We start from the raw sequence: 16,445 nt of genomic DNA, 5'->3' as shown, positions 1-16,445 counted from the left end.
TGTGATCCATGACACGTCTAGCACAAGAAACATTGGCAGGAGACTTATTTATTTGATTATTTCTTCTCTTCCTCCTTTTCCTCCTTTTTTTCCATTTTCCTCTTCTCATTTATTTATTTTATTTTCCTGTCCCCTCTCCCCCACACACACCTTTCTCTCTCTCCACCATTCTTCCTTCTCTCCCTCCCTCACCTGTCCCTTCTCTCCCCCACACACACCTTTCTCTCTCTCCACCATTCTTCCCCCCTCCCTCCCTCACCTGTCCCCCACTCACCTTGGTCTTGTTGTGAACGTGTTGCTGCTGGAAGTCGGAATCATACTCCGGCTCGCTGAAGTAAGACTGGTCACCTCCGCTGTCCCATGCGCCGCCCTGCCCGTTGACGCCTTCCCCCTCGAACACCCGAAGGACTGACCGATCCCTGATGTCCCTGGGGATGGGGGAAAGCCTGGGGTCAGCGGGGGGAGTGGGGAAGGGAGGGAAGGAGAGTAGAAAGGGGAAGAGTTTGTAAGTGTGTATGTGTGTGTGTGTGTTGGGAAATGGTTGAGGTTAGTGTGTTAGTGTGTGTGTTTGTGTGGTTAGAGAAGAGTTAGTGTGTGTTGGGGTGTGTAGTGAGGTGGGAAAGAAGTGTAGAGGCCTAAGGGAAGGAATAGTGTAAGTGTATGACCGAAAACAATAAGAAAAAGAAGTGGAAAATGAAGATAAAGAAGACGATTAAAAAGGAAAGGAGGAGGAAGATGGAAAAAAGAGAAGAGCGAGAAGTGTTAGTGTGTGCGTGTGTGTGTGTTTGTGTGAAGAGAAGAGGTGGTAGTTAGGGTATGTTCTGAAGTGTGAAGAGAGAGTAGAGGAGAGAAATGAAGAGTAAAAATGGAACAGTGTAGATAAATGTGTTAGTGTGTTAGTGTGAAGAGAAGAGAAGGGAAGAGAAGAGAAGAGAAGGAGAAAAGTGAAAGAGTTAGAGTGGGAAAGTGTGGAGAAATAAGTGTTAGTGTTAGTTAGTGTGTGTGTGTTACCGAAGTAGTCCACAAAAAAAAAAAAAAAAAAAAAAAAAGAGTATTCACACATATTTAAGTAAGTGGAGATTAAACGCAGATGAGGACTTTAGAATACTTATCAACTTAACATTAGCATCTCTCTCTCACACACACACACACACACACACACACACACACACACACACATTATTGAGCACTGCAGTCATGGTAAGCAGCTTGGTCACGCTCCCAATGCTTCCAAAAGAACACTCGCAAATACTACAAGCTCTCCCTTCCTCGGCCACTCCCTTGAGATCGCTCCCAGCAATTATATGGACGAGATCTGATTAAAAAAGTGTTGGATGTTGGGGAAATATACTGTTGTGGATTTTGTAAGGGATATGAAGAGTAGTAGTAATAGTAGTAGTAGTAGTAATAGAAATAGTAGTAGTAGTTTCAAGGGGCTTACACACCCAAATCTGATCGTATAGTTTTTTGTGTTAGTATTTCCATGGGTAGTTTTTATGAGCCTGGTGACCGTTTGACAAGGCTTTCGTAGAGGTTATTGTGTTAGTATTTCCATGGGTAGTTTTATGAGCCTAGTGATAGTTTGACAAGTCTTTCGTAGAGGTTATTGTGTTAGCATTTCCATGGGTAGTTTTATGAGCCTAGTGATAGTTTGACAAGTCTTTCGTAGAGGTAGTTGTGTTAGTATTTCCATGGATAGTTTTATGAGCCTGGTGATAGTTTGACAAGTCTTTCGTAGAGGTTGTTGTGTTAGTATTTTCATGGGTAGTTTTATGAGCCTGGTGATAGTTTGATAAGGCTTTCGTAGAGGTTGTTGTGTTAGTATTTCCATGGGTAGTTTTATGAGCCTAGTGATAGTTTGACAAGGCTTCTCCACCATGAACGTGAAAAAACACTTATGAGAACCCGATCAATCTCCTTTGCGGCCTTGGGAAATGATTGTAGAGGGAGCCGAAAATGCTTGAGATTACTGGCCTTAGTGAGGAAGAGCTTGGAACACAGCGGAATGACGTAAGGGAGGGATTAAATAAAGGACTGGGAAGGAGGTTAAACACTGTGCCGGTACGATAATGAAGACGATAGTGCCAGACGATGATGAAGAGAAGACTGATGAACGATAATGGCAGACGATGATGACAAGACTGAAGAACGATAATGAAGACGATGATAAAGAGAAGACAGATGAACGATAATGAAAACGATAGTAGCAGACGATTATGACAAGACTGCAGAACGATAATGAAGAAGATAATGACAGATACACATAAGGAGAGCAAGTTAATTAAGGTGTGGGCAGGAAAATGGGAAAAAAAACCACTAAAGAAAACGTAAATGAAAATGAAAATGAAAATAAAGACAAAGGGGAAACAATTGCTAGTAGAAGATTGAGGAAAATATAAAATAATGATAAATGAACAGGGAAAGAAGGTTAGTTAATGGTATGAAGTGAGAGAAGAAAACTTACGCAGAAAAAGGAATAAATAAATTAATGAAACTAGACAAAACATAGAAAATAAAAATAAATTATGAAAAATTATAAAAAATAATGATAGATGAACAGGGAAAGAAGGTTAGTAAATGGTATGAAGTGAGAGAAAAAAGACTTACGCAGAGAAAGGAAGAAATAAATTAATGAAACTAGACAAAACATAGAAAATAAAAATAAATAATACAAAATGATGAAAAAATAATGATAGATGAACAGGGAAAGAAAGTTAGTTAATGGTTTAGACTGAGGGAAAAATACTTACACAGAAAAAAAATGAATGAATGAAAATAGACAAAACATAGAAAATAAAAATAAATAATGGAAAATGATAAAAAATACTGATAAATGAACAGGGAAAGAAGGTTAGTAAATGGTTTGGACTGAGGGAAAAAAAAACTTACACAGAAAAAAGAAATTAATGAAACTAGACAAAACACAGAAAATATAAATAAATGATGAAAAATGATCAAAAATACTGATAGATGAACAGGGAAAGAAGGTTAGTTAATGGTTTGGACTGAGGGAAAAAAAAAACTTACGCAGAAAAAGGAAATTAATGAAACTAGACAAAACATAGAAAATAAAAATAAATGATGAAAAATGATAAAAAATAATGATAGATGAACAGGGAAAGAAGGTTAGTTAATGGTTTGGACTGAGGGAAAAAAACTTACACAGAAAAAAGAAATGAATGAAAATAGACAAAACACAGAAAAAATAAAATAAATAATGGAAAAAAGATAAAAAAATAATGATAAATGAAGAGGAAAAGAGTTGTTAATGATAAGAACTGAGGAATAAACATTGACGAAGAAAAATGAATAAATAAATAAATAACCAAAATAGACAGAAGGAAAATATATTAAAAGGAAAGAGAAAGAAAAAGGAAAGTAGGAAAGAAAAACAAAAAAGAAAGATAACGAGAAAAGAAAGAAAAAGGGAGGAAAGAAGTAAATTAAACACAGCAAAATAAGAAATGAAAAGCAAAAAGAAAGAAAAACAAAGAGAATAAAGAAAATAATAAACGAAAAAAATATTGATAAGATAGAAGTTAAAAAAAAATATAGGCACAGAAAAAAAAAACGGAGAAACCAACTTTTAAAAACGGCTCAATATTTTGCCGATTGTTTAATTAAGAAAATATTTAAAAAAAAACACTAATTAAACGGTAGGAACTTCAGGTATATTGAAAGACAGACGTAAATTAAAACAAGTTAGTAAATAATGGTTCAATGTTTTACTGTCCGGATAATGATGAAAAACAACACACACACACACACACACACACACACACACACACACACACACACACACACACACACACACACACACACACACAGACACACACACACACAGACGTACACACACAAAGCGAAATGATAATGAGGAAAAAAATACAACAGCAAAAAAAAAAAAAAAAAAAAACATAAATAAAAGAACAGAATAAATTTAAAAGAACATTAAACAGAAGAGCAATGATGAATGTGATAATTAGTTGGGTAATTAAGGGAACGCTAATTATTGTTTTGTTATGATAATGAAGGAGAGAATGATGGAAACACACCCATTAAAGAAAGGGAAAGAAGAAAGGAGAGAAAGAGGGAAAGGGAAGGGGAAGGGAAGGGAAGAGAAAGGAACGTAAGGGAAGGAGAGGAAGGGAAGGGAAAGGAAGGGAAAGGAAGGGAAGGAAAGGAAAGTGAATGGGAAGGGAAAGAAAGAGAAGAGAAGGAAAGGGAAGGAAAGGAAAGTGAATGAGAAGGGAAAGGAATGAAAACAAAAAGAAAAGAAAACAGGAAAAAGCATAGAAGGAAATAATTATAGCCAGCAAAAAAACAAGCAAGGAAAATAGAAAATGAGGAAAAAAAACAATTAAGGAAAGAAAACAAAGCAAGAAAACGTAACCAAACACAAGAGAAAATTAGAAGAAAAAGAAAAATGAGGAAAAGTAAAAAAAAAAAAAAAGTTAGATGATTATGAAACAAACAAGCGAACAAACAAACAAACAGATCCATTAATCAAAGGTGCGCGACCAACAGACAGACAGACACACAGACATTGATCCCTTGACACAGACGGACAGACAGACGGAAGCAACATGACAGACAGACAGACAAACACACAAACAAACACACTAACATAACAGACAGACAGACAATGATACATACACACATACATACATACATACACACACAAATAGATAGACAGACAGACAGACAGACAGAGAAACGGATGCAGAGAACCAGACACGGACAAACAAACAAACATACACACACACACACAGACACACATACATACATACATACAGACAGACAGACAGACAGACAGAGAAACGGATGCAGAGAACCAGACACGGACAAACAAACAAACATACACAGACACACATACATACATACATACATACATACAGACAGACAGACAGACAGACAGATAGTTAAAGGGACGAGGCAGTTAAGAAGGAAAATAAAAATGTCGAGATATTAAACAATTACAAAATAGAAAACGAGAAGTAAACAAATAAACAAAAAAATAAACAAGAGAAAAGAAAAAAATATATATAAAACTTCTTATGGAAAAATTATGTCACCAAGGAAGGGGAGGAAAGGGGAGGGGAGGAGGAGGGAGGGGAAGGAAAAGATGAAAGGAAGGTAACGAGAATGGAGGAAGAAGAGGGGGAGGGGAAAAGTGGAGGAAAATGAGGAAAAGAGAAGGGAGGGAAAGATGGGCTGAGGAGAGGAGGGAAAAGGGAGGAAAGGAAGAAGAGGAAAAATGTGGAAGGGGAGGAAGGGAAGGGGAAAAAAAGTAAGCAGAAAGGGAGAAGGGAGAGGGGGGGAGGAAAAGAGAAGGGGAAGGAAAAGGAGGAACAGAGAGGACAGAGGAAAGGAGTGTGAGGAAAAGAGGAAAGAGAGAAAGAAGGGGAAAAGGGAGAAGGGAGGAAAGGAGAGTGAGAAAAAGGAGGGAGAGGAAAAGGGGGAAGGGAGGGAAAGAGAATGAGGAAAAAGGAGAGAAGAGAGAGGAAAGAGGGTGAGGAAAGGAGGGGAAAGAAGAGAAGGAAAGGAGGGAAAGAGGAAAAGAAATAGGATGGAAGGAGGAGAAAAGGAGGGGAAAAGGAGGGAAGAGAGGAAGGAGGGAGAGGAAAGAGGGGAAGGAAGGGAATAAGGAAGAGGAAAAAGGTGAGAAGGAAGAGGAAAAGGGTGAGGAAAGAAAGGGAAAAGGAAGGAAGGAGGAAGAGGAAAAAGGTGGGAGAGAGAGGAAAGTAGGGGAAAAGGGAGAAGGGAGGGAAGGGAGGAAGAGGAAAAAGGAGAAAACAGAGGAAAGAGGGTGAGGAAAGAGGGGGAAAAGGAGGGAAGTAGGAAGAGGAAGAGGAGGAAAGAGGAGGAAAGGAGGGGAAAAGGGCGAAGGGAAATTGGTAAGAGAAAAACAAGAGAAGGGAAAAAAATGAAAAGGGGAGGAAAATAGAGACAAGGAGAGGAAGGGGAGGAGAGGAAGAGGAGAAGAGGAAGGGGAGGAAAAGAAGGGGAGGAGAGGAAGGGGAGAAGAGGAAGGGGAGGAAAAGAAGGGGAGGAGAGGAAGGGGAGGAGAGGAACGAGAGCAGAGGAAGGGGAGGAGAGGAAGGGGAGAAGAGAAAAATGAGAGAGAGATAAAGAGGGAAGACGGAGAGAAAAAGAGGAAGAGAGAGAGGAGGAAAAGGAGAAGAGAAAGAGGAAAAATGACTAGGAACACACACACACACACACACACACACACACACACACAGAAACAAAGGAAGAGAGAGAGAGAGAGAGAGAGAGAGAGAGAGAGAGAGAGAGAGAGAGAGAGAGAGAGAGAGAGAGAGAGAGAGAGAGAGAGAGAGAGAGAGAGAGAGAGAGAGAGAGAGAGAGAGAGAGAGAGAGAGAGAGAGAGAGAGAGAGAGAGGTCAGGTCATGAGGTCAGAGGAAGGTCAGCCAAGGTCACGCGAGGAAGCAAAACAAAGGTGACGCAACACTACACGCACATACGCACGCACACACACACACACACACACACACACACACACGCACATACGCACGCACACACACACACACGCACGCACTAAATACCTATACATTTCACCCTAAGCATCTCTTCTTCTTCTCTCCTCTCTCTTCTTTTCGTTTTCTCTCTCCTCCTCCTCCTCCTCCTCCTCCTCCTCCTCTTCCTCCTCCTCCTCCTCCTCCTCCTCAATATTCTCCCATTTTTCGGTCAAGGTGGAATGGCTCGACGAGGAGGAGGAGGAGGAGGAAAATCTGACACCCTCCCTCTTCCTCATTTTTCCTCCAGTGTGATGCTGAGAGAGAGAGAGAGAGAGAGAGAGAGAGAGAGAGAGAGAGAGAGAGAGAGAGAGAGAGAGAGAGAGAGAGAGAGAGAGAGAGAGAGAGAGAGAGAGAGAGAGAGAGAGAGAGAGAGAGAGAGAGAGAGAGAGAGAGAGAGAGAGAGAGAGAGAGAGAGAGAGCGAGAGAGAGAGAGAGAGAGAGAGAGAGAGAGAGAGAGAGAGAGAGAGAGAGAGAGAGAGATGGGGGAGGGGAGGTTATTTGATACAGGTTAAAAAGGGGAAGAGGAGGAAAAAGAGTAGGAAATGGTATGGTAAAGAGGATAAAATGAGGGAGGGGAGGGGAGGGGAGGGGAGGGAAGAGGGAAATTAGAAGGGAAGGAAGAGGAAAAGGATGGGAGGGGAGGGAGGGAAGAGGGGAGGAGGAGGAGGTGGGAGAGAGAGGAAAGGAAGGAGGGAAGGAAGGGGAAGAGGAAGGGAAGGGAGAGGAAAATGAGAAGGGGAGAGGAAAGGGATGGGAGGTGGAGGGAAGGGAAGGTGGAAGAATAGAGGAGGAGGAGGAGGGGGAGGAGGAGGAGGAGGAGGAGGGGATATGGAGGTGAAAGAGAGGAAGGGAAGGGGAAGGGTGGGAAGAATGGGTGAAGCGCGGGGCCGTAAAGGGATGGGTGAAGGGGGGAAGGGAGGGGAAAGGGGGAAGGGAAAGAGAAGGGGAAGGGAAGAAGAGGGGTAGGAGAGTGGAAGATAGGGAAGAGGAAATAAAGAAAAAGAAAAAGAAACAATTTAAAGAAAGTAATGAAGAGAGAGAGAGAGAGAGAGAGAGAGAGAGAGAGAGAGAGAGAGAGAGAGAGAGAGAGAGAGAGAGAGAGAGAGAGAGAGAGAGAGAGAGAGAGAGAGAGAGAGAGAGAGAGAGGATGAAAAGGAAGAGAAGGATTAGAGGATGAGGGGGAGGAAGAGGAAGAAAGGAGGAGGAAGAAGAAATAAAGATGAAAAGGAAGAGGAGGAGAAGAAGAAGAGGAGGAGGAAGAAGAAGAGGAGGAGAAAAAAAGGGAAAATAGAGGAAAATGAAAAAAGGGAGAGGAAAAAGGAGACAAGAAATGAAAATGATGGAAAGTGGAGGGGAAAAGAAGGAAAAATTGGGAAAGAGAAGGAAAATGAGGAAAAGATGAGAGTGAAAGGGGAAGTGGTGGAAATCGAGGGAGGAAAAGAGGAAAAAGAGGGAAAATAAAGGAAAATGAGAGAAAGTGAGAAAAAAGATGAGAGAAAATGAGAGAAAAAAAATCAATATAGAAAAGAAGGAAAATGAAAGGAAAAATGACAGGAAAAAAGAGGAAAAGAAAAAGCAAAGAAAAGGAAAGAGAGGAAAACAGGGAAAAGACGACAAGTGAAAATGATGGAAAGTGAAGGGGAAAAGAAGGGAAGAAAGGAAAACGAAGGAAAATGAGGAAAAGGTGAGAGGGAAAGGGGAATTCGAAGGAGGAAAAACGAGGAAAAAGAGGAAAATAAAGGAAAATGAGGAAAAAATGAGAAAAAAAGATAAGCGAGAAAGTGATAGAGGTAGAAATCAATAAAGAAAAGAAGGAAAATGAAAGGAAAATGACAGGAAAATGAGGAAAAGAAAAGGGAGAGCAAAGGAAAGAGAGGAAAAGAGGGAAAGGATAAATAAAAGTAAAAAGTAAAAAAAAGGAAGAAAAAGAAAGGGAAAGTGAAGGAAAATTAGGGAAAATGAGGAAAAAGAAAAGAAAAAGCTGAGGAAAAAGGTAAAAAAAAGGGAAAAGATAAATAAAAGTTAGAAAAGGTAAAAAAAGGAAGAAAATGAAAGGGAAAGTGAAGGAAAATTAAGGAAAATGAGGAAAAGGTGAGGAAAACGTTACCTTTCCCTGTGACCTTGACCCCTCACCTTCCCCTCACCTGATCAATACGAGAGAGAGAGAGAGAGAGAGAGAGAGAGAGAGAGAGAGAGAGAGAGAGAGAGAGAGAGAGAGAGAGAGAGAGAGAGAGAGAGAGAGAGAGAGAGAGAGAGAGAGAGAGAGAGAGAGAGAGAGAGAGAGAGAGAAGGGTACAAGCAGGAATTCAGCCAAGCATGTAGGAGGAGGAGGAAAAGGAGGAGGAGGAGGAGGAGGAGGAGGAGGAGGAGGAGGAGGAGGACTAAAGCTAAACAGAAACTCCTTGACTTCTCCTCCTCTCTCTCTCTCTCTCTCTCTCTCTCTCTCTCTCTCTCTCTCTCTCTCTCTCTCTCTCTCATTCCTATGCATTCTGTCTTTAAGTATCGGAAAAAGAGGTAAAAGGAAGAGATTGCAGGAGGAGGAGGAAGAAGAGGAAGAAAGGAGGAGGAAGAAGAAATGAGGATGAGAAGGAAGAGGACGAGGAGGAGGAGGAAGAGGAGGAGGAGGAAGGAGTTTGTTTACATTAATGACGCCAAGAAAACATTAAGGAGGAGGAGGAGGAGGAGGAGGAGGAGGAGGAGGAGGAGGAGGAGGAGGGCTCTCTCTTCTGACTAAGTTATAGAGAAGAAAAGCCTCCTTCCCTTCCTCCTCCTCCTCCTCCTCCTACTACTCCTCCTCTCCTCCTCCTCCTCCTCCCATTACTCTTCTTCCTCCTTCACCTCTTTAGTTCTTCCTCTTCCTCCTCTTCCTCTTTCTCCTCCTATTCCTATACCTTCTAAGTAAGAGAAGGAAGATAAGAGGCAACAGTGAAAGTGGAGGAGGAGGAGGAGGAGGAGGAGGAGGAGGAGGAGGAGGAAGAAGAGACGATGGAGAAGAGGCCAAAGAAAAAAAAACAGGAGGAGGAAAACTATGAAGAAAAAAATAGAAAGAACAAAAAAAAGAAGAAAAAGAAAAAAGAAGAAAAAGAAGAGGAAAGAAAAAAACTGGAAAAAGAATCGAGACAAAACACACACACACACACACACACACACACACACACACACACACCTGCACGGTTCACACATATGACGCAATACAGGTGGACTAATTAATGAACAGGTGATTAGGAGATAAGAAGGGAGGAGGAGGAGGAGGAGGAGGAGGAAGAGGAAGAGTATATAGGAAAGAGAAAGGAAGGGAGGAGAGGAGAAAGATAAAGGGAGGGAAAGGGAAGGGAAAGGAAAGGGGAGGAGAAGAAAGGGAAAAAAAAGGGAAGGAAGGGAAGAGAGAGAGAGAGAGAGAGAGAGAGAGAGAGAGAGAGAGAGAGAGAGAGAGAGAGAGAGAGAGAGAGAGAGAGAGAGAGAGAGAGAGAGAGAGAGAGAGAGAGAGAGACAGAGAGAGACTAGCAGTTTCCTAAATATAAAATTCATTGTTCTCTCTCTCCTATACAAAGACGGAAAGAAAAAACAAACAAAACAAACAAAAAAACAGGGTTGCCAAGTGTTTCCAGAGCTGGCAACACTGACACACACGCACACACACATACACACGCACGCACGCACGCACGCACACACGCACGAACGCACGTACTATCCCTTTAATTTTCGAACGGACGAGAACTAGATCCAGAGAGAGAGAGAGAGAGAGAGAGAGAGAGAGAGAGAGAGAGAGAGAGAGAGAGAGAGAGAGAGAGAGAGAGAGAGAGAGAGAGAGATAGAGAGAGAGAGAGATATAGAGAGAGAGAGAGAGAGAGAGAGAGAGAGAGAGAGAGAGAGAGAGAGCTTTATACGAAGAAACATTTCCCAACATAATAATAATAATAATAATAATAATAATAATAATAATAATAATAATAATAATAATAATAATAATAATAATAATAATGATAATGATGATGAAACATATTAAAGGGAAAGAAAGGATGGAAAAAAGACGAAGGGGAGGGAGAGGAAAGGGAAGGGAAGGGGAAAAAAAGGAAGGGAAGGGAAGGGAAAGAGAAGGGAGGAGAAGAGAAGGAAATGAGTAGAAGGGAAGGGAAGGGAAGGGAAGGGAAGGGAAGGGAAGGGAAGAGAGGGAGAGGAAGGGGAGGGATATGAAAGGAAATGGAAGAGAAGGGAAGGGAAGAGAAGGGAAGAGAAGGGAAGGGAAGGGAAGGGAAGGGAAGAGAAGAGAGGGAAAGGAAAGGAAGGGAAAGGAAGAGAAAGGAAAGGAAAGGGAAGAGAGGGAAGAGAAGGGAATAGAAGGGAAGGGAAGGGAAATGAAAGTGAAAGTGAAGAGAAAGGAAGGGAAGAGAAGGGAAGGAAGGAAAAGGAAAAGTATAAAAAAAAACAGAAATAGAAATGAAAAGGGAAGGAAATAAAAATGAGGAAAATATAAGAAAAATAGAAAAAAATAAAGAGAAAGGAAGGGAAGGGAATTGAAGGGAAGGACAAAAAAAAGGGAGACTAGAGAAAGGAAGGAAAGAATGGGAAAGAAAAACAACGAAAGAACACACACACACACACACACACACACACACACACACACACACACACACACACACACACACACACACACACACACATTTTTAGGGCACAAGGTTTTCTTAAAGGCGTATCTCTCTTTCTGCCCCTTGAGAGAGAGAGAGAGAGAGAGAGAGAGAGAGAGAGAGAGAGAGAGAGAGAGAGAGAGAGAGAGAGAGAGAGAGAGAGAGAGAGAGAGAGAGAGAGAGAGAGAGAGAGAGAGAGAGAGAGAGAGAGAGAGAGAGAGAGAGAGAGAGAGAGAGAATCTATTTTATTATTCTTATTTACATTATTTATTTATTTATTTATTTATTTTTGGTATGTTTATGATTTTTTTTGAAGTGATAAAAATAAGTGAAAAAATAGATCTGTACTTTTTTTTTACGCTTCTTAAACGTGTGTGTGTGTGTGTGTGTGTGTGTGTGTGTGTGTGTGTGTGAGTGTGTGTGTGTGTGTTCATTGGCTACAGAAACGGTGGAAGCAGCAAGACCGTTTCTATAATAATAATAATAATAATAATAATAATAATAATAATAATAATAATAATAATGACAATAATAATAATAATAATAACAATAATAATAAAAATACAGTAAGGGAAACAACAGAGAAATATATAACAATAATAACAACAATAATAATAATAATAATAATAATAATAATAATAATAGTAATAACACCGAGTAATAAACAAATAAACATCAACAACAATAATAATAATAACAATAATAATGATAACAATAATAACAATGATAATAAAAATAGTTACAATCCTTCAATGAATTTAAACACGTATTAAAACTAGAGGGGAGAGGGAGGGGGGGGGGCTTTAGCGGGGAGGGGGGGCATTAGCGTGGTGGTGGGGGGGTGAGGGGGGGGAGCTAAAGAAATATATACACAAACAAAGATAAGGGTTTAAATATAATATCAGTTCCGGGCTTAGTTGAAAAGAATAGAAAGATTACCGACAATGCCTCCACCGTTTACATGTGAAGGGGGAGAGGGAGAGAGGGAGAGAGCGAGAGAGAGAGAGAGGGGGAGAGAAAGAGAGGTAGGAGAGAGAATGAGAGGGGGGGAGGTAGAGAGAGAAGGGTAGAGAAGGGAAGGAACGATATTGAAAGAAAGAATATGAAAAGGAAGGGAAGGAAAGGGAAAGAGGGGGAAAGTATAGGAAGGAAATGAAAGGAATTTGAGGAAAAAAGGGAAGGAAGAAAAGGGAAAGGAAGGAGTGAAAGGGAGAGAAATAAATTAGAAAAGGAAGGGAAGGAAAGGGAAGAAGAGGAAAAGTGAAGAAAGGATATGAAATGGATAAGAAGAAAAGGGAAGAAAAGGGGAAAGAAAAGGAAGGGATAAAAAAGAAAAGGGAAGGAAGGAAAGGGAAGGAGTAAAAGTGAAAGAAAAAAATAAGAAAAGGGAAGGAAAGGGATGTAAGGTAAACTATAATAAATAAAAGGATGAGAAGGAAAAGAAAAAAGAAGGAAAAGGGAAAGAAAAGGAAGGAAAGAGGAAGAAGAGGAAGAAAAGGGAAGCAAAGGAAAAGTAAAGAAAGGAAATTAAAGGGATGAGAAGGAAAAGGAAGAGAAGGAAAAGGGAAAGGAAGAGAAGGAAAGGGAAAGGAAGAGAAGGAAAAGGGAAAGAAATGGAAGGAAAGAGGAAGAAGAGGAAGGAAAGGGAAGCAAAGGAAAATTGAAGAAAGGAAATTAAAGGGAAGAAAAGGAAAAGGAAGAAAAGGAAAGGGAAGGAAATAAAAGAAAAGAGGAAGAAAAGGAAGGGAAGGAAAGGGGAATAAAGGAAAAGTGAAGGAAGGAAATGAAAGGGATGAGAAAGAAAGGGAAGAGGAGGAGAGGGAAAGAAAAGGAATGGAAGAGAAAGGAAAGGAATGGTAGGGAAAGGAAGATAAATGAGGAGAAAGAGATGATAGGGAAGGGAAAGGAGGAGATGAGAGAGAGAGAGAGAGAGAGAGAGAGAGAGAGAGAGAGAGAGAGAGAGAGAGAGAGAGAGAGAGAGAGAGAGAGAGAGAGAGAGAGAGAGAGAGAGAGAGCAACGGGAAACAAAATCTAACTCCATCAGAATTTATCAGGGGAAGGGAAACAAGGGTGAGGGGAAACTAGGGTGAGTATTATGCCAGGGAGAATAAACTATGGAAGGGAGAGAACTTGGGCTAGGGTGAAGGGGGAGGAGAGTGGATACAGGGTGAAAATCTGATCTAGGGTGAGAGGGAGGTAAAAAGAAGCTAGGGTGAATGGGGAACAAGGGTGAATCAGTAAATAGGGTGAGAAACTGATGTAGGGTGAGAAAGGGACAAGGGTGAATATAGTAAATAGGGTGAGAAAGTGATCTAGGGTGAGAAAGTGAAGCTAGGGTGAATGCGGGACAAGGGTGAATATAGTAAATAGGGTGAGAAAGTGATCTAGGGTGAGAAAGTGAAGTAGGGTGAATAGGGAACAAGGGTGAATATAGTATAGTTTGAGAAAGTGATCTAGGGTGAGAACGTGAAGCTAGGGTGAATAGAGGACAAGGGTGAAATAGTAAATAGGGTGAGAAAGTGATCTAGGGTGAGAAAGTGAAGTAGGGTGAATAAGGGACAAGGGTGAATATAGTAAATAGGGCGAGAAAGTGATCTAGGGTGAGAAAGTGAAGTAGGGTGAATAGGGGACAAGGGTGAATAGAGTAAATAGGGTGGGAAAGTAATCTAGGGTGAGAAACTGAAGTAGGGTGAATAGGGGACAAGGGTGAATAGAGTAAATAGGGTGAGAAAGTGAAGTATAAAGCTAGGGTGAACACGGGACAAGGGTGAATATAGTAAATAGGGTGAGAAAGTGATCTAGGGTGAGAAAGTGAAGTAAAAAGAAGCTAGGGTGAATAGGGGACAAGGGTGAATATAGCAAATAGGGTGAAAAACTGATCTAGGGTGAGAAAGTGGAGTAAAAGGAAGCTAGGGTGAATGGGAGAACAAGGGTGAATATAGTAAATAGGGTGAGAAAGTGATCTAGGGTGAGAAAGTCAAGTAAAAAGAAGCTAGGGTGAATGGGGACAAGGGTGAATATAGTAAATAGGGTGAGAAAGTGATCTAAGGTGAAAAAGTGAAGTAAAAAGAAGCTAGGGTGAATAGGGAACAAGGGTGAATATAGTAAATAGGATGAGAAAGTGATCTAGGGTGAGAAACTGATCTTTGGTGAAAAATGAAAAAAAAACAGAAGCAAGGGTGAACTTTAATAATTTATCTAGGGTGAGGGAGCAGGGCAAGGGAAAGTAATGATGAGAGGGTGACTGCTTAATTAGGGTGACAATTTGATCTAGGGTGAGAAAAACTGAATAAAGTGAACCAAGGGTGAAATTTAGATCTAGGGTGAAAGAACAGGACCAGGGAAATATCATAAAAGGGTGATTAATTTACTGTCGATTAAAAGAAAAAACTGATCTAGGGTGAAAATAAATAATTACAGCTTGGGTGAGATTTTGATATAGGGTGAAAGAGCAGGACCATGGGGGACATACATAGGGTGACTTTTTTTTAACTAGAGTGAGACTTTTCTAGGGTGAGCTGCAAGGGTGATAACTATAAATAAGGGTGATGTAGGGTGACATTTAGAACTACGGCGAGAGGTAAGGGCTACGGAAAGTATGACAGATAGGGTGACTTCATACTAGGGTGATTAACTGCCAGGGTGAGAATCAGACCTAAGGGTAATATAGGGTGATATTTATAGCTAGGGGAAGTATTATAGATAGGGTGACTGTATACTAGGGTGATTAACTACTAGGGTGAGAAGCATAACTAAGGGTGAATAAGGGTGAATGAGTCAGCCTAGGGAAAGTATATGAATAGGGAGAAGATAAAAACAAGGGTGAGGAATTGCTAGGGTGAGGGAAACAATATCCAGACACAATTTAGGGTGAAAATACATGGTTAGGGAAACTTATGGATAGGGTGACCACTTAAGTTAGGGTGAAACAACATGTTTAGGGTGGAAATTAAAATTAAAGATGAGCTAGGGTGTTTATAAATAAGGACTAGGGTGAAAACAATCTAGGGTGAAATAAAAAGGGTGAGGAGTGTTAAGGTGACTAAACTAGGGTGAGGCGAAGCAAGGGTGAGAAAAAAAGGCCAATGGATGTTACATAAAGCAATAAAATAGGGTGAAGAGAGGGAGAAATAAAAATAGGGTGAAAAGGGAGAAATAAAAATAAGGTGAAGAAAGGGAGAAATAAAAATAGGGTGAATTAAGGGAGAAATAAAGATAGGGTGGAATAAGGGAGAAATAAAGATAGGGTGGAATAAGGGAGAAATAAAAAAAAATAGGGTGAATTAAGGGAGAATTAAAGATATGGTGAAATAAGGGAGGAAAATAGAAAATAAATAGGGTGAAATAATAGTAGGGTGAGGTCAGGGTGGGTTAGGGTGAGGAAGAGGAAGAGAAGGAGAGAACAAGGGAGAGGAAAGGGTGAGTGAATGACCGAAGGAAGGAAAAATAGGGTGAGAGCATTTTTTTAGGGTGACAGATAGAGACGGATAGACAAAAGTAGATGAAGAGAGAGAGAGAGAGAGAGAGAGAGAGAGAGAGAGAGAGAGAGAGAGAGAGAGAGAGAGAGAGAGAGAGAGAGAGAGAGAGAGATCAGGGTGAGAATAGATAAAGATAGATAAAGATAGAAAAACAGAGAAAAAGATATAGAAATTAAGATAGAGAAAGAGAAGGAGAGACAGCATGAGATAGAGAAAGAGAGAAAGATTAGGATGAAAAACTTAGAATTAGACAAAGATAGATAGAAATAGATAAAGAGAAAGAGAGTGAAAGTAAGATAGACAGATAGATAGAAAGATAGATAGAAAGAAAGATAGATAGATAGATAGATAGATAGATAGATAGACATTTTAAGGTAAGAACAACTATATTAGGGTGATTGACAGATAGATGAGAGTAACAGAGAGGAATGGATAGATAAATAAAAACACACTAAATTTAGGGTGAGAGAGACAGAGATAGATGATAGACAAGACAGATAGATAGACAGGGAGAAAGAGGTAAAAAAAAGATGATAGTTAAGACATAGATAGAGAAAGAGGTAAAAAGATAGGGTGAGGTAGAGCCCGAGAGCAGGGTGAGTGAGGGTGATGCGAGGCGTTAGGGTGAGGGGGCATGCTAGTATAGGGTGGCACTAACCTCTCAAAGCCTCTGCTGAAAATAAAGATAAAGTGAAAGAATTTAGTGCCAAGTTAGGGTGCCGCTTCTCACCCTAGCCAGGCCGCTGTGCCACACCCCGCACCCTGGACACACCCTACACACACCCTAAGCACTTACTCTCCCTTC

The 16,445-nt window shown here is 40.6% G+C and overlaps 1 protein-coding gene across 1 annotated transcript in view; it reads right to left on the bottom strand.

Moving 5' to 3' along the window:
• Positions 1–274: 274 nt before the first annotated feature.
• LOC126994669 (coiled-coil domain-containing protein AGAP005037-like) overlaps positions 275–16,445 on the bottom strand; it is a gene marked incomplete at its 3' end in the record, with an annotated part of 29,984 nt that continues 13,813 nt past the window's right edge. The window contains exons 2-3 of the mRNA XM_050853958.1: positions 16,299–16,313; positions 275–428 (exon numbers count right to left, since the gene is read on the bottom strand). Coding sequence (XP_050709915.1) covers positions 275–428; positions 16,299–16,313 — 169 coding nt within the window. The remainder of the gene's footprint in view (positions 429–16,298; positions 16,314–16,445) is intronic.

The sequence above is a fragment of the Eriocheir sinensis genome, unplaced genomic scaffold (genome assembly GCF_024679095.1).
Source record: "Eriocheir sinensis breed Jianghai 21 unplaced genomic scaffold, ASM2467909v1 Scaffold845, whole genome shotgun sequence".
Lineage (NCBI taxonomy): Eukaryota > Metazoa > Arthropoda > Malacostraca > Decapoda > Varunidae > Eriocheir > Eriocheir sinensis.
Note: the sequence above shows the minus strand (reverse complement) of the source record. Positions and strands in the feature narration are given on the sequence as shown.